Below are 21,741 nucleotides of genomic sequence, written 5' to 3' on the forward strand. Positions count from 1 at the left end.
ACGGCTAAAAACGGTACGTGGGAAGTCAGAAAGTAACGGGAGTAGAGCAAACGCATTGTTGGTTTTGTTATTTTCATAGGATTTGTTGATGGTAAGCAATGCATTAAAAAACACCAGCCTTATCCTTTAAACAATATCACACGAGAGGGAGTGCTGTTGTACTATATATTAGGGCTGAACAATTAATCAAAATTTTATCGAAATCGCAATATGGCCTACTGCAATTTTCAAATTGCAGGAGGCGCAATATTTGTTAAAGGCGAAACGTGTGTCAAAATACCATTTTAAATTAAATATTGTCGTGCTGCAGAGATGTCCTGGCCTACACATCATATTCTACAGACTTAAGAAAACATCTTTGTTTGGTACAGATCCCCGCAAAAATCACACTATAATCATTTTAATATGTTTTTCTATGAAAATGAGAATAATGATGTAAAAATGATCATTCCCTCTAATATCGCAAATCATATCGCAATTGTAATATCAGTCAAAATAATCGCAATTAGATATTTTTTCAAAATCGTTCAGCCCTACTATATATCAGCACGGCTGTGATTCGGTCGTAGATACAGCCGTGCTGACATAGAGTACAACGGCACGACCTCAAGTGTGATATTGCTTTTATACAACAGTTGTATAAACAAAGGTATTTATCAAGTAATGGTAATTTGAGACAACAGATGATTTTTGTCTGTTGTTTGTCTCCGCAAACAAAAACAGTTCCCTCAGGATTCCACTACCAAGTCTTGCCAAGCAACAGGTAAACTGTTTCCCGACTGCAGCTAGCTACTTTGAGGTTTGCACAGACGGATTCATCTTACTTTCTTCCCAATCGTCCTCCTCTGACGACCGTTCATAATTAAGGTCAATGTATCCATATCACTGTTGCTACTAGGTGCGAATGAAGTTTTGTGTAGCCGTGTATTGGGAATATCTGGTAAGCATTTGTATTGTCTGCTAGAAGTGCTAACCAGCTGGTAAATAGTGAGCTAGCCAGCTACTCAGCTAACGTCAGATGACGTCGTGATCTGCTTTTTATATCTCCTCACAAGAAGCGCTCCAGGCAGCGCTGTTTCCACAAACAAACACTATGTGTGAACGCAGCCTAATCAAGGTTATATTAGAACACCTGTGAAGCGGAGTGATATATATAGTAAAAAAAAGTCCCATGCTGTTAATGCCTCTTGTCCAATCAAATTACTCGACCGGAACCAACTGTTGTATAAAGGTCAATAAACAATTTATAAATTCAAAGTGCAGTAAATTCATTGGTCATATTTAACAAGCATACTGTTTTATACCTTTGATCAAGAGCTCTGACAATCAATTTGAGAAATACATGTTACCTTTAACAGCTCATATCTCTGTTAAGATCACATTTGGCATAGGCTGTTTCTTGGCATCTGCATATCCCAAAATATTCTGAATATTGCCATGGAAGCAGAACTTACACAGACTACAAAAACTAACTGTAACTAAGTGTAAGTGTTTACATCGCTCAGTGTCTTGGTTTATAGGAGTTTACAGTATGTAGGCCATCGTAAACAGGATGTGACATTTGTGTGAAAAGTTATTCCCGCCACAGAAAGCTGAAGGACATTTCTTTCCACTGAAACGGTTGACAGAGCTCTGTATGCAAGGATTGAAAATGTGTTAGCTACAAAATAGGTATCAATGTCGACCTAATCCAGTGTTTTGAGTTGAGATAGTATGTTTTCCATCTTATTCTTTTTTTAATCAGTGGGTAATACTTTTTACTGTGATGTCTTTGTGTTTATGCGCAGGTTGTTTGAGGGACGTAAACCAGTGTTAATGGTGGCAGACCCTGAGCTGATTAAAGCTGTTTTGGTGAAGGAGTGCTACTCAGTGTTTACCAACCGCAGGGTAAGAGAGCAATCATACTCCAGTATGTGCTGTGTGCTTGTGTCTCCATCTTGTGGACTAGGGTTGGCTGGTGTCCCGATATTACCGTATACCAGGGTTTTTGAAAAATTTCAAGGTATATTCTAAAATAAAAGTGTACACTAACCAGCACCAATGTTTAAACGCACAAACATAATAGTACACTAAGTATCCACATCCCCATCCCCCCAAGAGAGTATTGAAGACAGTGAAATATTGATATTTGATACTTTTTATCTTATTGAAGTGTTTTATAAATAGGTTGGCTTCCAATAAGGAATCCTGTCTCCCCAATGACCAAGACACTAAACGTAATTGGGCTGACCAAAAATAATACTGGAGATTGGGGAGACCGAGGCCCCCCATGGTCTCTGGCTTCATGAGGGTTAATAAACTAATCCTTGGTCTTTTATTGAACCAGATACATTTTTAAATATGTTTGTTCAGTGATTTGAAAAATGCTGCAGATAGATAACATGGTAGCATTTGAAAAAGAAAATTAAATCTTGGAAGAACATTCATTCCTATTATTTATTATTTATTCTTCCTAACAGAGATAATGGTAGAGTGGACAATTTACACATATCCCATTTGATCTTCTCTATGAGAGGGATATAGTTTTCATTGAACAAATTATCTAAATGTGGTGTTGTGGTGTAAATGTGGTGGACTGTGCTTATACATTTTTTTCTGTTAGTGTCATGTGTAAGGGGCAAGCATTAGATTTGTTAAAATTTATTTTGTATCCTGAAAATCTTCCGAATAGCTCTATTGTATTATGTAAATATGGGATTGAGTCTTCTGGGTCTGTTATATATAGAATTGTGTCATCTGCATATAGGGATGTTTTGTGCTCATTATTACCAATCTTCAATCATTTAATGTTTTTATTGTCTCATACATATGACGCTAAAGGTTCAATTACCATTGCAAATAGCAAAGGTGACAAAGGGCACCCTTGTGTCGTCCCTCTGGTTAAAGAAAAAAAGTCAGAGGAGAAACCATTTGTAATAACAGCTGCTTAGGTATATTTAATACCGTGGTAACATTTACAATCTGTTTTCTTCTAAAATATCACACTGTGTTTGCTATTTAATAATTGTTGTGTAATACACCAATAGTATTTGCAGCTTGAGCGTGAATTACACTTTTATGCAGCCAGGATACAAACTTTGGGGGGTCATGTGTAGCACCCACCCAGATGGTGAAGGAAATTAAAAAGAAATGCTACTTAAAGTCAGATGATATCAGAAAACCAGATGATTTGGGCCGAGTTGCACGCAAGCTTTGCATGAAATACTATTTATCAAACAGTGGAAGAGGGATCAGTATCACCACAGGGTGCTTTTTATGTCTTCACTGTAAATCAATCCGGAGTTACAATTTTTAAATGCTCTGTTTACATTGGTTATTATCATGAACCTAGTGACATGGGTTGCAAATTTTTTTAACAGTCCAGCACTTAGTCCATAGTCTAAGAGGAATACCATTCAAAACATATTTACATATTATTCATATGGCCTGAGGGCAGTCAATATTTGATCAATGATGCTTGCAAAACTACAAATTGGAGAACTAAGACTCTCACCTGTAATTTCAATGAAGATGTATAACCATGAGCAGCTCCACAGGAAATGACAAGTTTGGCCTCATTAAATTATGCTCAGCTTTTGTCCTACCCAAATGAGCTGTATGGTTCCAGCTATGAAGCAGAAAATACCCTTATTCTCAGATAATCATCTTCTGATCACAGTCATTTTCTCTAATTAGTTCAAGACAGAGATATGTATTGGTGCTATAAGGGGTTACATTATGGGGCAGACAAAATCTGTTCTCTGCTTTGGCTCTCAGAAACATTAGAGGATGTATAAAACTCTCCTGTATAACAATCTAACATTCAGTGGTCTTTCCCCTTAATTGTACTCATGTTCACAGGATACTGTTACCGAGCTGGCAGGGCCTATGGCAGATGCAATTACAGCAGTTAAAGACGAAAGGTGGAAAAGAATGCGGAGTACTATATCTCCATGCTTTACCAGCGGGAGGCTGAAACAGGTAATCATCAGGGTCCAGCAAGGTCCATTCTTATTAAATATCCAGGCCTACTTGTGAGATCGTAAGGCATGTCATTCTATACAGTATATATATAATATATAATTATATATATATTTTACAGTATATATAATATATAATTATATATATATAAGTATATATATATATATATATACACTCACCGGCCACTTCATTATGTACACCTGTTCAACTGCTTGTTAACACAAATATCTAATCAGCCAATCACGTGGCAGCAACTCAATGCATTTAGGCATGTAGACATGGTCAAGACGATCTGCTGAAGTTCAAACCAAGCATCAGAATGGGGAAGAAAGGTGATTTAAGTGACTTTGAACGTGGCATGGTTGTTGGTGCCAGACGGGCTGGTTTGGGTATTTCAGAAACTGCTGATCTACTGGGATTTCACGCACAACCATCTCTAGGGTTTACAGAGAATGGTCCGAAAAAGAGAAAATATCCGGTGAGCGGCAGTTCTCTGGGCGAAAATGCCTTGTTGATGGCAAAGGTCAGAGGAGAACGGCCAGACTGGTTGGAGCTGATAGAAAGGCAACAGTAACTCAGATAACCACTCTTTACAACTGTGGTGAGCAGAAAAGCATCTCAGAATGCACAACACGTCGAACCTTGAGGCAGATGTCACTTTGGTAGCTGGTTGACACTGAGCTGAAAGCTGATACCTACCCAGTATTAGTAAAGTGTACCTAATGAAGTGGCCGGTGAGTGTATATATATCTATATATATCTATATATATAGATATATATATACAATTTTGTATCTCTGATTTGTTCATGGTATCATGGCACCAATGACAGAAGTAAATGTGTACAGTTGTTTTTTGATTTGTTTGATTTGATATCACACATTAAAGTACAACACTTCTTTTTTAAAGGTCTTTCCCGTTATAGAGCGCTATGCAGACCGACTCATTAGGAGCCTAGGACAAAGAAATTTGGATGAATCTGTCGATATTAAACAGTATGTTGCCAACCTGTTACATACAACCATATGATTACATTGTTCTTCATGACAATAAATGAACATGGAATACAACATCAAATTATTTCACTTCACCATATCCAGTTTCTTGCATTTAACCCCCTTATCTTTTACAAGAAAGCTGCATTTTTGTTTTTCTGTTTTAGGTTTGTGGCACCCTACAGTTTAGACGTTATGACCAGCGCATCTTTCAGCGTTGATGCAGACTCTATAAACAATCCAGATGATCCTCTTATTGTTCATCTCAAGAAGATTATCAACTTCAGAATATGGCCTTTTTTTGTATTAAGTATGCACTTTATTATTATTATTATTACTATTATTATATGAGCATTTTGTTTTAAACCCTCAAATAACACTTTATTCTCCTTTCAGTGGTTTTTCCCTTCGCTGCCCGTCTGTTTAAGCTCTTGGATATTGGAATGATGGACAAAGACAGTGTGGATTTCTTCTACAACGTTATCAAGAGATTTAAAGAACAGCATCATGCAGATAAATCTGTAAGCTTTTCATCTATTCCAACTGCATAGACATTACAGAACAAGCTATGAATCGCAAGCCACAGCCACTGTGGGGTGAAAAAGGTTCAACTTAAAAATATACAATTTTTCTGTTATTCTTTACCCACACCTTCAAATGAATCCTACTGCATTTTATTTTTTTTAAATCGTATTAATAAGCTATGTAGCAAACTTGCAAGCCATGAATTCAACTTTCTGAAGGTATGAGGGTTGAAGTGTATGCACTTTTTTGTAACTTGTGTTGGATGTTGAATATTCTCTGTTCTGTCTAGAGTCGAGCAGACTTCCTGCAGCTGATGATTCAGAACGAGATCCCAGACATACAAAATGGTGAACAGCCAAGTAAAGGTATAGTTTCATGACACTTTCATCACTATGGTAATTCATAGAGGCCTAATAAGCTATTACTTTCTATAGATATCCTTGTAATGTACAACAGTTTAACAAATTTTAGCCCAGTACTGTCAGAGAGGTGCAGTGTTATTTCTGTAGTGTTATGGCCACTCATTAAAGCCATAAGAACAATGGAAGACCACACAGTTAGGATTGAGTTAAGATAGCCTAAGTGTTCAATTTTAGGCACCATTTTATTTTCAATTCATTTATTTCTCTTGGCCACAATATTTGTAGTCACTCTGTCACCTTTCATTGCTATGCTGATGATACGCATCTGCATCTTCCCATCAAGCCCAGCGACCCCAGCAGCCTAACACGTCTCAGGGATTGTCTCATGGCTTTTTCAGATAGGATGCGCTGTGCTCGCCACTTGGTTCAGCACTGAGTGGTGCGTTGTCATTGGAAATAATGGGTTTCAGGGCGCCGCGTCCTATCTGAAAAGGCCTTTACTGACACAAAGTGCTAGGTGTCCCAAAATTTTCTCCACCTTCAGCAATCTGAGGTTGTTTTATTTGGCCCTCCAAATGCAATCAATCAGATTCGGCATTACCTTGGCAGTCTATCAGCTAATGCTACATCCACTGCTAGAAATCTGGATGTTCTGTTTGACCCAGATCTACGCTTTAAGAACCACATCAAGAAAAAGTTGTTCAGGCTTGCCTCCAGTTGAGAACCATCTCTAAAAGGTTAGACTTTTAACCAGATCCAGGCAGAGTGGTCATATCACCCCTATCCTGGCCTCACTACACTGGCTACCTGAGAAATTTAGAATAGATTTTTAAATTTTACTGATCACCTTCAAGACACTCACTGGATTAGCACCAACCTTTATCTCATACCTTTTAATTTCCTTTGAGCCAAACCGCAGCCTCAGATCTTCAGGCAGGAGTCTCCTAGTCGTCTCCACAGTCTGAAAAATAAAGGTGACTGTGCCTTCTCAGTTAGAGCACCTGTACTGTGGGACAATCTGCCTGAGGAAATCAGATCTGCTACCTCAGTCTTCTTTTATACGATTGCCTTTTCTTAACTGTTCTGATGTTTTTGTTGCTGCCTTCTGTTACTCTTCTTTGTTTTATCATGTGACTTGTATGTCTATTTTATTTCAGTCTGCCAACACACGTGACAGATAATTGAGAATGAATACAAATATGATAGAGAGTTTGGTATGGCGTCTAGGCTGTGATCTTGTCACTCCCTGCGAGCATAACCCTAGCTAGCCAAATGAGAGCAGGGAGTGACGATATGGACCTTCCTCCCCAGGGGAAACTTAGAATCAGAGCCTACAGGTGGATGCAGGGTGGTGGGGAAGATGAGACGATGTATGGTGAGCAGCAGGAATAACTGAGTAGCAGTGAACGGCAGTCTGAGCAGCGTAGCAGCAGCATGAAGCAGGAAGCTTAAATAGACCGCCTTGTTGGGGGGGGGGGCTTGATGATAATAATAATTATTATTATTGTTATTATTATTATTATTATTATTATTATTTCACTTTATATTAATTTTGTTGCAGGTTTGACTGATATCGAGATCCTTTCCCAGGCCTTTGTTTTCATCTTTGGTGGCTATGAGACCAACAGTAACACTCTGACTTACATCCTTTATAATCTGGCAACCAACCCTGATGCATCGCAGACCTTGCAGGAAGAGATAGATGCCAACCTACCAAGAGATGTAATTCTTCCTGTGATTTGCTGCTGTTTGTGTCTTGGTCTGCTCCTGCTATCTATATGGGCCGCCTCCTATAGCTGAAGCCAAGCTGATTAGTGATGCAAAGTTTGGCTCTTTTATGAGATTCGGTTATTTACGAGTCACTCAGTGAAAAGATTCATTCAGTTGATTCTTCCATTCATTTGATTCAGTTGGCCATTATGTGAGGGTGAGAGAGAGAAGACTCCCGGAGAAGTAGACAACAGAGTGTCTCTCAGTCAATGAGAACTGTGTAGGCTCAATCAATGAGAAGTGATCACGTAGATTAGAAGAACCAAGCGCATTTATTTCTCCATCGCTTGTCGACTTATATAACATTACAAAAGTAGGAAATGTTACAAATAACTAAACTAAAATAAATAGGTTAGGCCAAATAAAAAGCGAGTATGAATAAAAAACAACACAGAAGTGAAATATCAAATATTAGAGACTTCCAGGTCATATGGATCCCATGCTAGGCATATTCCAGACTTCATTTTTTTGAATCTGCACACACTCCAGCTCTACACTTAAAGGATCTATATGTAACAATGACACCCAGCGTTTAAAATGGGTACTGCAGTCCAAATTCAAAATATTGGAGAGAGTTGTCTCCCCCCGCCCCCTCCTCCCCAGACTCGAAGCTCACGCGGGTTGCCAGGTGAAAACAGAAAGAAAACAGACGCAGTTTCCATTTTCATAGATTGAAGAGGGTGAAGCTAATCAGTAGGGTAGATAGTGGTAACATGGAAGACAGGACTGTGACTGCTGGAACTTCTGCACCAAAACAAAACAAGAAGCCTATAACAGACGAGGCTAAAAGAGCTAAGAGGGAGAGGGAGGGGAGCGCGACACCCGAGACTTGATTCTTGAATGACTGCATGTGGTGCTGCGGAGCCGTGAATGAACGACTTGGCGGACTGAGTCCTGAGTCCCAGTTCCTTATGAAGAGTTGTTGGCACAAAGAAATTGTTCACAAATCTTCCATCACAGATCTTCCAATACAACAGCTGATGTCAGACTTACCACACACCTCTGTCTTTTACACACTGAAGAACGCAACTGGTTTCATATTGCCTGGAGAATTTCCTAAAGCCTTTGTACACGGTCCAAATGATCAGATTGCTGAATGACATTTTAACTTTGTGACTGTGACACGTGTGTATTTTATACAGTTCACAATGCAATATCAATAGTTCAGCTTGGTCCCAGGTTCATGTAACAGTTTTTACACTTGACAGATATTATCAGCTGTCAATTATAGTTAAAAAGAGGACATCGGAGACATAAGGTTTCTGCTACACACAGCCAATATTACATTTTTATATAGTTCTTATCCTTATCTGCTTGTGTTTGTGTTTGATGCCTACTCTACCTTTTGCCTCTAGGCTCCCATTTCATATGAGGGTCTGATGGGTCTACAGTACCTGGACCAGGTGATATGTGAGTCAATGCGTTTAATTCCCACTGCACCTCGGCTTGAGAGGATGTGCAAAAAAACTGTCCAACTCAACGGCATCACCATCCCTGAAGGAATCATGGTTGGAGTCCCTGTGTTCATGCTGCACAAAGACCCACGCTACTGGAGTGCGCCTGAGCTCTTCAGACCAGAGAGGTATCATACTGCATTGTGTTTTTCTTTTAGCTATTACGTAATGGAATCACTGAGAAAGAGCCTCCTCATTAGGCCGGCGTTACAAGGTGAAACTCTTCACGCAACTTGCGTTGGGAGGTTGGATGAGGTTCATGCACCTTTACTGTTACACAATGCAATTCAAATGCAATCCAAACTACACGCAGCAACACGCTCTACAATAGTTTAAATGGTGGAAAGTCATGTTTTACATTGTTCACATTTTGTGTTGACATTAAATTTAAAAGTAAGTGATTCAGCATGTTATCTGTTCGCTGTGGTGTAATAACATAACATAAGCTATGTCCACAGTTAGCGGTTAAGCTAACGCCAGCTAATGTTCACTGCCAAGTTGGGTAATATATAATGTAATATATAATATATAATAAGGTAATATATATAATATACTACGTGGAATACGACAATATTTAAATGTAAATTTAATCCACAGACCTTCAAAATACTGGATGCCTGATTTATTTTTCTTGGATGTACAGTATGTCACAAGCTGTATGCCGTCCATTGTTTTTCTTTGTTACTCTATCAGCTGGCCGTAGTAGTGCTGGCCCAACTGAAGGTCACGTGACATGATATCAGCGTTTTGATTGGCTGTTGCATGAACCTAGTGCAAAAAGTTAAAACAGTTTCAACTTGATGCAACCAGGTTGCACGTAACTTTTAAGTTAGTTGCAGTTGCATATTAATGATGCCTCTGTTTTGATTGGCTAACCGTTTCAAGAGTGAAACATGAGACACTAAAGTGCCGGCAGAAGAGGCAGCCATAGGGAAAACTGTCCGGTAATAAACAATGACAACCGCTCAACCGCTCAACCGCCACATCCAACTCCTTTATAATAAAAGAAAAAAAAAATCAAAGAAAAAAATATATAATAAAATGAGGAGCTTTAGTAGGGATTAAATATGTATTTACCAACAAACAAAAGATGTAAGTGTGTTCAAAAGCATGTTCAAATGAATCATAATCACATATTGATATTGTCATTCATGTTTTTTGTGTATCTTGTTTACTATGTAAAGCGTCTTTGAGTATTTAGATAAGCGCTATACAAATAAAATGTATTATTATTATTATTATTATTATTATTCTCTTAGCCTTTGCTGTGCAGTTCTGTTTCACACCCTAACGAAGGGTATGATGGCTATGATGCTGAAATGCGTAGTTTTCAGTAGAAAATGATTGTTCTAGTATACATACGTAGCTCTACTCTCCTAATGGGCACTTAACTATTTTAATAGTGTGTGTCTAATATGTGTTCATGTGGTATGTGTGCCTGTCTGTGTTTGCAGGTTCAGTAAAGACAGTGGGGAGGAAGTGAACCCATATGTGTATATGCCGTTTGGGCTTGGTCCTCGTAACTGTGTTGGGATGCGCTTCGCTGTCATGGTGATGAAGATGGTTCTTGTGCGTCTCCTGCAGAATTACAATGTGGAAACCTGCAAAGACACTGTGGTAAACCTAACAGTACACACACACATAGTCAGGTGAATTCACATTGTCGGACTGTTTTCTCATGTCACTATTTTTATATCGTTTTTTCCTTTAGCTTCCTTTGGAGTTTAATCTACTGTTCCAGCCCAAACCAATCAAGCTGAAGTTTGTTCCCAGAGAGCAGTAACCAAGGAGGAGCATCTCTAAATACATCTTGCTTCTGAAATCCTGTCAAATACATAATTTTGTCTTTGACTTTATAATGTATGGCAACTGCTGACAGTATGGCACTGTTTAGAGTTTAAGCTTATACTGTAAAATTCACTTCACATCACATAAAAGGACATAGCAGCAATTTGGATAATTGTATTTATCATGCTTTATCTGTGTTCATTCTGTGTTGGATTTTAAATCTGTCAATCTCTATTTGCTCTTACCCACTTTACATTTGAAGCACAAAGTCATTTTTGTAAAACTAGATTATTTTGCACATGTGGAATTGATAGGAATAATAGATATGAGTTGGTATCAGACTGTTTTAGATACAATCAACAACTTATTTGACCAGCTAAATTACGGGTATAATCACATCTTAAAAGGTTTGATTTTGTGATGGACAGTAAAGTCTTTGGAACTCTTAACATGTAGAAATTCAAAATACAGGTTATGTATTTACACACATTACACACAATATAAATAAACCTTTTGCAACCTCAATATGTTTAGCTTTCATTTAATCTCAGAAAATCAATTTTAAAGGGATGTTTTTAATCCAATCCAACATATGTAAACAAAGTCAACTGTGGGGTGACAGCATACTTACTTTCATTCCAGATAGGGTCTTTAAACCAAATCATTTAAAACAGTTCTACCTAGAAAAAAGCTTGATGAGTCTTTCTATTTAAATACATTTTTTACCTTGGATGTTCAGTGTCCTCAGTGGTCTCTGGCAGCCTTACAAGTGTTTCTGGAAGGAGCAAAGACACTAATATATATGATATAATAGCAACAGAGCAGATGATGACCTCTGGAAGACGTTTCCACACATCCTCCAACAGAAGAACGAGTGGTGCTATTGATACAACAAAGACGACTCATGAAACTGGTGTAGCCCATCCCATTTTGCCTAAACAGCAAATCAGAGGAACTTACATAGTGAAATACTTTATGAACTGTTTAAATGTTAATGTATTAGCATGCATTATGGAAAAGGCCAGAAAATATAAATAATTAGACTATTACAAATCATCATCAGTATTGCTTTTGTAATTTTTTGTGGTGGGCTGTGGACGAGGCTTGTCTGTCAAAAGTATTTTAGAAACATTCCCACAGCTATCAGCCAATATAATTTTATTGTTGTATTTTACCTGATCGGGTGTCACACAATGCACTTTACTCCCTCCCACTAAGGTCTGTGCTCCTCCCACCCCAAGGCGTGTTTAGAGGGAAGGAAATTTGTTGCTTGTTATTAAAGCCATTTCCTCATTTTCTCGTGATTTGTGCAGAAGTCTCTCTCGGCACAACAGCACAAGCCAGGATGTTTGTCTTGCCTTTTTTTTCAGCAGCCACCTGGACTCTCCTGGTTCTCTGTGTTACTCTACTGTTATTGTGAGTAGTTTCTTTCTTCTACTTTAATTGGCAGTTTCTGACACTTCTCAAAGTACTAGGTTGTCTATTTTGCCACTTCGGTTATCTTTGTTCGTTAAGCTGTTGTCAGATCTGTCATATATTCATATTTGTCTCTCAAGCATATGTCTAACTACTGAGCATGATTATTTTCAAACAGAAAATAAATGAGATTGAGCTTCAAAACAGTCATTTTGTGCTTCAGAGCGTATTGGCTTGACAGATTATTTTTTAGGTCCTGAATGCAACAGTATTGCAACATGGGTAATTCCTTTTTTTCGTCATATAGGTATGGCATTTGGCCATATAACTTTTTCAAAAAGCTGGGAATTCCCGGACCAAGACCCCTACCTTTTATGGGAACAATACTATACGCTTTCAAAGTAAGTGATCATAAATTCCATTTGTTTTGGGTCTCCTCGATTCCTCCTTATCCTCCAAATGTCAGTGTTGCACCTTGTGTGCGCGGTCAGACAGTAAAATATTTTGAGACACATCCCTCAGTTAGACTGGCTCACACAACTTGTAGCCTGGAATGAAAAGCCAGTAACACTTTACTTGATCTATTCCTTTAAAACAGTCATAACATTTGTTAGGCTACTGTTTAATTACAGGCGGCTCATTAATCCCAAATGTCAGCTATTTCATGAGGTCTTTTTAATTTTTGACATTGAGGTGTAAACATTAAGCGAGTGGCATAGAATGATGACAGTGGGGTCCACCTGTGTTTCCTCCCCTGTAATTATTACCCAATGGTTCATTCTTCTTAGCACCCTGATGAGGAGACATGTTTTGTCTTTTTTAAATCCATTAAAATAGGAGTATTATTTGCACCAAGGCTACAGGTGTGCAGATGTTTTGTTATCTGAGGATGTTAAAGTTCCCTGGTTGTGCTTAAAGGGTCATACTAGCAGGTTTTTCCTCATTAGGACAGAAGTCCATCAATACTTATTCAACTGATGTGGAGACCTTAAGTGAAAGAAAAAGTTCCTTTTACTGTAGCAGGATACACCAGTCCCCATTATAAGGCACAGTAGCCTGCTTGGTCATATTTTTCTTGCCTTATCTACACTTCATGCGTACATTAACAACTGTTGGAGCTTTTACGTCACTGTAACCTTTGACACTGTTTCTGAAATGCCTTGTAGGGACTCGATTTTGACCGTGAGTGCCAAAGCAAGTATGGTGACGTCTGGGGGTAAGTGGTTGCTTAATCCTTAAGGGCCAATTACTGCTGATGATGTTGCTTGAAGTATTTAAACAACAGATTCATAAAGAAGGTCCTTCTTATTTATCTGTTTGTTTGGAGTTAATACGATAACCTCACTCCAGATAGCATTTCTGGCGTGCTCTTCAAGCCACAAAATTAACTTTTATTTCAAATAAATGCAAATTTTGGGACCTTGATAAAATATCAATCATTGTCATGCACCACATTGTAATAAACAGTTATACACAATATCAATTCTGACAAGTAGGATTTAAAGGTGGAAAATTACCTTTTCAGATCATTCCACTAATAATACAATTTTTACTGCATATACAGGTCAATAAACAATTTATCAATTCAAAGTGCAGTAAATTCATTGGTCATATTTAACAAGCATACTGTTTTATACATTTGATCAAGAGCTCTGACAATCAATTTGAGAAATACATATTACGTTTAACAGCTCATATCTCTGTTAAGATCACATCTGGGATAGGCTGTTTCTTGGAATCTGCATATCCCAAAATATTCTGAATATTGCCAAGGAAGCAGAATTTACACAGACTACAAAAACTAACTGTAACTAAGTGTAAGTGTTTACATCGCTCAGTGTCTTGGTTTATAGGCGTTTACAGTATGTAGGCCATCGTAAACAGGATGTGACATTTGTGTGAAAAGTTATTCCCGCCACAGAAAGCTGAAGGACATTTCTTTCCACTGAAACGGTTGACAGAGCTCTGTATGCAAGGATTGAAAATGTGTTAGCTACAAAATAGTTATCAATGTCGACCTAATCCAGTGTTTTGAGTTGAGCTAGTATGTTTTCCATCTTATTCTTTTTTTAATCAGTGAGTAAAACTTTTTACTGTGATGTCTTTGTGTTTATGCGCAGGTTGTTTGAGGGACGTAAACCAGTGTTAATGGTGGCAGACCCTGAGCTGATTAAAGCTGTTATGGTGAAGGAGTGCTACTCAGTGTTTACCAACCGCAGGGTAAGAGAGCAATCATACTCCAGTATGTGCTGTGTGCTTGTGTCTCCATCTTGTGGACTAGGGTTGGCTGGTGTCCCGATATTACCGTATATACCAGGGTATTTGAAACATTTCAAGGTATCATATTCAGTACCATGAACATTTGCAATCTGTTTTCTTCTAAAATATCACACTGTGTTTGCTATTTAGTTATTGTTGTGTAATACACTGCCTATTTGCGGCTTGAGTGCGAATTACACTTTTATGCAGCCAGGAAACAAACTTTGGGGGGTCATGTGCAGCACCCACCCAGATGGTGAAGGAAATTAAAAAGACATGCTACTTAAAGATGATATCAGAAAACCAGATGATTTGGGCCAAGTTGCACGCAATTGCTTTACATTAAATACTATTTATCAAACAGTGGGAATTTGAAGAGGGATCAGTATCACCACAGGGTGCGTTTTGTGTCTTCACTGTAAATCAATCCTGAGTTACAATTATTTAATGCTCTGTTGTTACAAAGTGCTTTACACAATAAAAATAATAATAAAACAACACAAAGCAAACAGTAGGAAAATAATGACAATTCAACACAAAGAAAAACAAGGATAAAATGACAAATGATTACAAAAAAGTTTACAGAAAAGTCAATCTAAAAAAGTGGGTCTTTAAGAGTGTTTTAAAAGTCGATACACACTTTGCTAATCTGAGCTCTTCAGGAAGCGCATTCCACAGTTTCGGGGCCCTGACAGCAAATGCTCGATCCCTTCTTGATATGAATTTGGATCAAGGAACAACTAGGAGAGACTTTCCCGCAGACCTCAGATTACAGTCAGGCTCATAAGGAATTGAAAGATCTAAAATGTAGTCTGGGGCCTGAAGGCGTGAGATTTGCTTCTGGGTGAGGCAGGAATAGAGGGAGTAATCCAGGCTACAGGATACAAATGACTGACTTTCTGGAATGCCCTATATTATTCACATAGGGCATTCCAGTCAATATTTGAAGAATGACACTTGCAAAACTTCCTGGAGAACTAAGACTCTCACCTGTGATTTCAAATGAACATGAATAACCTTGAGAAACACAGGAGATTACAGTTTAGGCTCATTAAATTATGCTCAGCTTTTTCCCCACCCCAAATGAGCTGTAAAATACCCTCATTCTCAGATAATCATCTTCTGATCACAGTCAATTCTTCTCCTTTTCTAATTAGTTCAAGACAGAGATATGCATTGGTGTTATAAGGGGTTACATTATGGGGCAGACGAAATCTGTTCTCTGCTTTGGCTCTCAGAAACATTAGAGGACGTATACAACTCTCCTGTATAACAATCTAACATTCAGTGGTCTTTCCCCTGAATTGTACTCATGTTCACAGGATACTTTTGAGGAGCTGGCAGGGCCTATGGTAGATGCAATTACAATAGTTAAAGACGAAAAGTGGAAAAGAATTCGGAGTACTATATCTCCGTGCTTCACCAGCGGCAGGCTGAAACAGGTAATCATCATATCTGGATCTCAATAAACAACAAAACTGCATGCATCATTTGTGAAGTACATACAAAAATTGTGGAGACCCTCATCACAGCACAGTACATGTTCAATTTAATATCACACATTAAAGTACAACGCTTCTTTTTTAAAGGTCTTTCCCGTTGTAGAGCGCTATGCAGATCGACTCATTAGGAGCCTAGGACAAAGAAATTTGGATGAATCTGTCGATATTAAACAGTATGTTGCCAACCTGTTACATACAACCATATGATTACATTGTTCTTCATGACAATAAATGAACATGGAATGCATCATCAAATTATTTTGTCATAGGTTTGTGGCGCCCTACAGTTTAGACGTTGTGACCAGCGCATCCTTCAGCGTTGACACAGACTCAGTGAACAGTCCAGATGATCCTCTTATTGTTCATCTCAAGAAGATTCTCAATTTCAGGATGTGGCCTTTTTTAATATTAAGTATGCATTCTGTTTACATCTGTTGGAAGTGGAGATAATTTGATCATTTGATTATTTGAGCATTTTGGTATCACTAGTAAATGCGCATTTTGGTTGAAACACTCAAATAACACTTTATTCTCCTTTCAGTGGCTTTTCCCTTCACCAGCCGTCTGTTTAAGCTCTTGGATATTGGAATGATGGCCAAAGACAGTGTGGATTTCTTCTACAACGTTATCAAGGGATTTAAAGAACAGCATCATGCAGATGAATCTGTAAGCTTTTCATCTATTCCAACTGCATAGACATTACAGAACAAGCTATGAATCGCAAGCCACAGCCACTGTGGGGTGAAAAAGGTTCAATTTTTTCTGCTGTTCTTTACTCACACCTTCAAATGAATCCTACTGCATTTGAAATCTTATTAACAAGCTATGTAGCAAACCTGCAAGCCATGAATGCAACTTTCTGAAGGTATGAGGGTTGAAGTGTATGCACTTTTTTGTAACTTGTGTTGGATGTTGAATATTCTCTGTTCTGTCTAGAGTCGAGCAGACTTCCTGCAGCTGATGATTCAGAACGAGATCCCAGACATACAAAATGGTGAACAGCCAAGTAAAGGTATAGTTTCATGACACTTCCATCATCATGGTAATTCATAGAGGACTAATAAGCTTTTTTTTTTTAAGCTTGCTTCCTTAGAAATGTTTGCAGTTGTACAATATAGGATAGCAAACAAAATTCTGATATAAGACTACCTAGATAGTTTACTGACTAGTAGTTTGTAAACTGAATAGTTTAAACTTCATAGTTTACTAGCTTTGTTTCAAAAATACAAAGTTTGTATTTTTTATTTAACCTTTATTTTACTCTTTTTCAAGAGAGACCTGGAGTAGTATTGTAGTAGTATTTCACTTCATTTTATTTTTGTTGCAGGTTTGACTGATGATGAGATCCTTTCCCAGGCCTTTATTTTCATCTTGGGTGGCTATGAGACCACCAGTGCCACTCTGACTTACATCCTTTATAATCTGGCAACCAACCCTGATGCATTGCAGACCTTGCAGGAAGAGATAGATGCCAACCTACCAAGAGAAGTAATTCTGCCTGTGATTTGCTGCTGTTTGTGTCTTGGTGTGTTCCTGCTGTATCTATATGGGCCGCCTCCTATAGCTGAAGCCGAGCTGATTAGTGATGCGAAGTTTGGCTCTTTTATGAGATTCGGTTCTTTATGAGTCATTCAGTGAAAAGATTCATTCAGGTGATTCTTCCATTCATTTGATTCAGTTGGCCATTATGTGAGGGTGAGAGAGAGAAGACTCCCGGAGAACGATGAACGAAAGTCGACATGACTCCACATGATTCTCGTTCACTCCCTGTATAAACTTAGGAGAGTTGTGAACGATGTAATGTCTAACCAGTACCGCTAGAGGGCAGCCTACACTCATGAAAGTGGACAACAGAGTGTCTCTCAGTCAATGAGAATTGTGTAGGCTCAAAATTATTTACTTAGGTGGAGGAATGCAAAGTGCTAATTAGTCAGCTCGCTAGTAGAATTACTCATATCTGACTGTATATTTGGTTGTAGTGTAAACATTGTGCTGCAGTGCACACTGCAAGGGTTAACTCGGAAGCTGCTGACTCGCTGACTCACTCAACAGCGAGTCGAGAGGAAGGGCCTGTTTGCCTCTGCTCCTTGCCTAGTCTCTCGCCTATGCTTGTGGTGCATGCACGACTCGCAACTCAATTTCTTCAACCTGCTCACAGCTCCTTTCGTTCGAAAATTGAGACTTGATTCTTGAATGGCTGCGTGTGGTGCTGAGGAGCCGTGAACGAACAACTCATTTGGCAGAGTGAGTCCTGACTCCCAGTTCCTTATGAAGAGTTGTTGTTCACAAATCTTCCACCACAGATCTTCTTCAAGACTACAGCTGATGTCAGACTTACCACACACCACGCAAGCAACACTTAGCTCTGTCTTTTACACACTGAAGAACGCAACTGGTTTCATGTTGCCTGGAGAATTTCTTCCTAAAGCCTTTGTACACAGTCCAACTGATCAGATCGCTGAATGACATTTTAACTTTGTGACTGTGACGCATGTGTGTATTTTATACAGTTTACAATGCAATATCAATAGTTCAGCTTGGTCCTGGGTTCATGAAACAGCTTTTACACTTGAAAGATATTATCAGCTGCCATAGTTAAAAAGAGAAAATTGGAGATATAAGGTTTCTGCTACACACAGCCAGTATTTTATTTTATAGCTCTTATACTTATCTGCTTATGTTTGTGTTTGATGCCAACTCTACCTTTTGCCTCTAGGCTCCCGTTTCATATGAGGGTCTGATGGGTCTACAGTACCTGGACCAGGTGATATGTGAGTCAATGCGTTTAATTCCCACTGCACCTCGGCTTGAGAGGATGTGCAAAAAAACCATCCAACTCAACGGCATCACCATCCCTGAAGGAACCTTGGTTGGAGTCCCTTTGTACGTGCTGCACAAAGACCCGCGCTACTGGAATGCGCCTGAGCTCTTCAGTCCAGAGAGGTATCAATACATACTGCATTGTTTTTCCCACGACGCAGCTGAGGGCATCACAAGGCCAATACAGGTCAGGCAGGCAGGCAGGTAACACTTAGTGAGATGTCGCTTCATGAGATGGCCTCTAGAGGGAGTCTTTGACTAAGAGATGGCCTCTCGCCTATGGGCTAAATGACACATTCAGTCCCATACTGATAATGTCATATTGGATCTCACACATTGAGCCACACACTCCGCTGACAATTTATAGACATCCAGATCTTCTGCTGTCCTGCAAACCTTAACGGTAGGTCACGTTATTACCTGTGGTACGTGACGTTGGTGGAATAGGTAATTTACCTGATAAACGTGCTAGCCGAGCATTGCTCCCACACACACTGAGCCCCACTCTCTGCCATTCATTTACATACATCCACATCTTCCGTTGCCCTATAAACTTTAACGTTAGGTAACGTTATTACCTGTGGTATGACGTTCGTGGAATGACCTTTACTGTATGTTACAGTTTTTTTTGATTGCCAAGACACATTTCTTGAAATTATGCTCCATTTCCCAAAACTCTAAACACAAATGCATAACTGCATAACTCATCTTCACAAACTTCAAACTTCCATGTCAAAACCAAACTCTCCACTCAAAACCATGTAATCTTACATTTAAACCAAACTTTGCCTTCAGACATCACACAAAAGCCATCAAATACACATACACTACAAAATAGCCATTACACACTGGTGAGATCAATTCAAAACACTACCGTAAAAACCTGTTACTGCAATGAATAATGGCGCTTATGGTTTTCCCCCAGAACAACCTCTTTACATGATGAACACAATATAAAGACACAACACATGTATAACATTTCAAAATTTTTAATTCCTCAATGCACTGTAGTAAAATAAACTGAAATTGAGTGAAAAAGTAAATGTACTGTAAAAATATGCAACTGATAAAGAACGTAGAATACAGTAAAATCATTTCCATGTATTTACCAATATAAACCAATGGAAAAAAAAACAACAGTTTATACATAAAGAAAGAAATCACATTTATTCTGCCTCAGCATCCTGTCTCTGGTCTGGGTCAGGCCAGAGATTCTCATCAACATCACCTCACATCACAAAATAAGTGAACTGACCCATGGCCCTTTTATGTATCTATCCTGAGGTTCTGATTGGTGTGTGAACAATTTTGACTCTTAGTGTTTGCACCTGGGGAATTGTGTGTTAATTGGGTTCAAGCTGTGATGACTTGAGTTAATGATATTGAATGCCAGTGCTTTCTAAATGAGCACATGGTGCAGCCAGTGATATATGAAGGGATTTGTGTGTAGAGTTTTGCACAAAAAGTTCAACAAATCTGAATCATGTGTGGAAACAGGGGAATAGTGTTTATAGTTTTGGGAAATGGGTCTGTCTTTTGGTAGATGGCGTCATGGTTTGGGATGTTTAGTTAATAGGCCCAGTTATAGTGTGTAAGTGATCGAGAAAACTGTAATTAAATGTACTGTATGTTGTCCCATTACTGCAACACCTGACTTACAACCAAATAAACAATGACAGTAAACAGCTCAAAACAAAACATTGTAATTTCACACACTGTGCCAATACTTTTGCCCCTGACTCAATAATACTGATTCTGGTGCATTTCCTATATCAACTACACAAAGTAGCATTGATAGGTTTAAGTAGAAAATTATTGTTCTAGTATACATAGCTCTACCTGCCCAATGGGGACTTTACCATTCTAATAGTGTGTGTCTAGTATGTGTTCATGTGGTATGTGTGCCTGTCTGTGTTTGCAGGTTCAGTAAAGACAGTGGGGAGGAAGTGAACCCATATGTGTATATGCCGTTTGGGCTTGGTCCTCGTAACTGTGTTGGGATGCGCTTCGCTGTCATGGTGATGAAGATGGTTCTTGTGCGACTCCTGCAGAGTTACAATGTGGAAACCTGCAAAGACACTGTGGTAAGCCTAACAGTACACACACACACGTTGATGTGCATTCACATTGTCATATTACTCTGTTTTCTCATGTCACTATTTTTATATCGTTTTTTCCTTTAGATTCCTTTGGAGTTTAATGCAATGTTCCAGCCCAAACTGCCAGTCAAGCTGAAGCTTGTTCCCAAAGAGCAGTAACCAAGGAGGAGCATCTCTAAATACATCTTGCCAATGAAATCCTGTCAAATATACCATTTCCAGTTTGCTGACTTTACAATGTATGGTATTTTATATGTATGGTGTTATTCTCTGTGTACCCCAATGAGATGAAACTGCAGGATAGTAATGTTTTTAAATATGCTGATGACATGGCTTTAGTCGGTCTATTCTATAAGGATAATGATGATGACTGATGAACATTGGTGTAAATCCAGCTCCTTGCTAATCAATGTTGACAAAACAAAGGGTTCTGTGGACACGGTTGGCTGTTTTAAGTATCTAGGAACATACATTGACAACAAATTGAGTTTCACAGACGGATGTTGATTTCATATGCAAGAAAGCTAGTCAGAGACTGTTTTTAATTAGGAAACTGAAGGGGTTTGGGGTCAGTCACAGTGTTCTGGAAAGAGCATGTCAGCCTAATAGAGAGTATCCTTGAATTCAATATTTCTGCCTGGTATGGAAATTTGACAATGGCAAGTAAAGAAAAGCTAGCCAGGATCATCAAAATGGCAGGGAAGGTAGTAGAAGTCCCTGGAGGACCATTACAATACATCTGTACAAAGAAAAGCTTTGGCTATTATTAATGACATTAGACACCCTCTCCAC

At 38.7% G+C, this 21,741-nt stretch overlaps 2 protein-coding genes across 2 annotated transcripts in view; both read left to right on the forward strand.

The window, feature by feature from the left end:
* LOC139911098 (cytochrome P450 3A56-like) overlaps nt 1-11,259 on the forward strand; it is a 13,873-nt gene extending 2,614 nt beyond the window's left edge. The window contains exons 4-13 of the mRNA XM_071898590.2: nt 1,788-1,887; nt 3,841-3,960; nt 4,869-4,954; nt 5,122-5,264; nt 5,351-5,475; nt 5,769-5,844; nt 7,403-7,563; nt 8,967-9,193; nt 10,520-10,682; nt 10,777-11,259. Of these exons, the coding sequence (XP_071754691.2) occupies nt 1,788-1,887; nt 3,841-3,960; nt 4,869-4,954; nt 5,122-5,264; nt 5,351-5,475; nt 5,769-5,844; nt 7,403-7,563; nt 8,967-9,193; nt 10,520-10,682; nt 10,777-10,848 (1,273 nt within the window). The 3' untranslated portion in view covers nt 10,849-11,259. The remainder of the gene's footprint in view (nt 1-1,787; nt 1,888-3,840; nt 3,961-4,868; nt 4,955-5,121; nt 5,265-5,350; nt 5,476-5,768; nt 5,845-7,402; nt 7,564-8,966; nt 9,194-10,519; nt 10,683-10,776) is intronic.
* A 794-nt stretch (nt 11,260-12,053) lies between these two features.
* On the forward strand, nt 12,054-21,622 carry LOC139911099 (cytochrome P450 3A30-like). The gene is made up of 13 exons (XM_071898592.2): nt 12,054-12,269; nt 12,577-12,670; nt 13,436-13,485; nt 14,390-14,489; nt 15,851-15,970; nt 16,118-16,203; nt 16,300-16,442; nt 16,572-16,696; nt 16,967-17,042; nt 17,358-17,518; nt 18,747-18,973; nt 20,772-20,934; nt 21,034-21,622. Exons 1-13 carry the CDS (start codon nt 12,199-12,201, stop codon nt 21,106-21,108), a joined length of 1,491 nt encoding a protein of 496 aa, XP_071754693.2. The 5' UTR covers nt 12,054-12,198; the 3' UTR covers nt 21,109-21,622.
* The last annotated feature ends 119 nt before the right edge of the window (nt 21,623-21,741 follow it).

Source organism: Centroberyx gerrardi, chromosome 15 (genome assembly GCF_048128805.1).
Source record: "Centroberyx gerrardi isolate f3 chromosome 15, fCenGer3.hap1.cur.20231027, whole genome shotgun sequence".
NCBI classification, from domain to species: domain Eukaryota; kingdom Metazoa; phylum Chordata; class Actinopteri; order Beryciformes; family Berycidae; genus Centroberyx; species Centroberyx gerrardi.

Coding starts and splice junctions, on each gene's coding strand:
- LOC139911099 (XM_071898592.2), top strand. CDS start 12,199: ATGTTTGTCTTGCCTTTTTTTTCAGCAGCCACCTGGACTCTCCTGGTT. Junction 12,270..12,576: donor TGTGTTACTCTACTGTTATT/GTGAGTAGTTTC, acceptor TTCGTCATATAG/GTATGGCATTTGGCCATATA. Junction 17,043..17,357: donor TGGTGAACAGCCAAGTAAAG/GTATAGTTTCAT, acceptor TTTTTGTTGCAG/GTTTGACTGATGATGAGATC.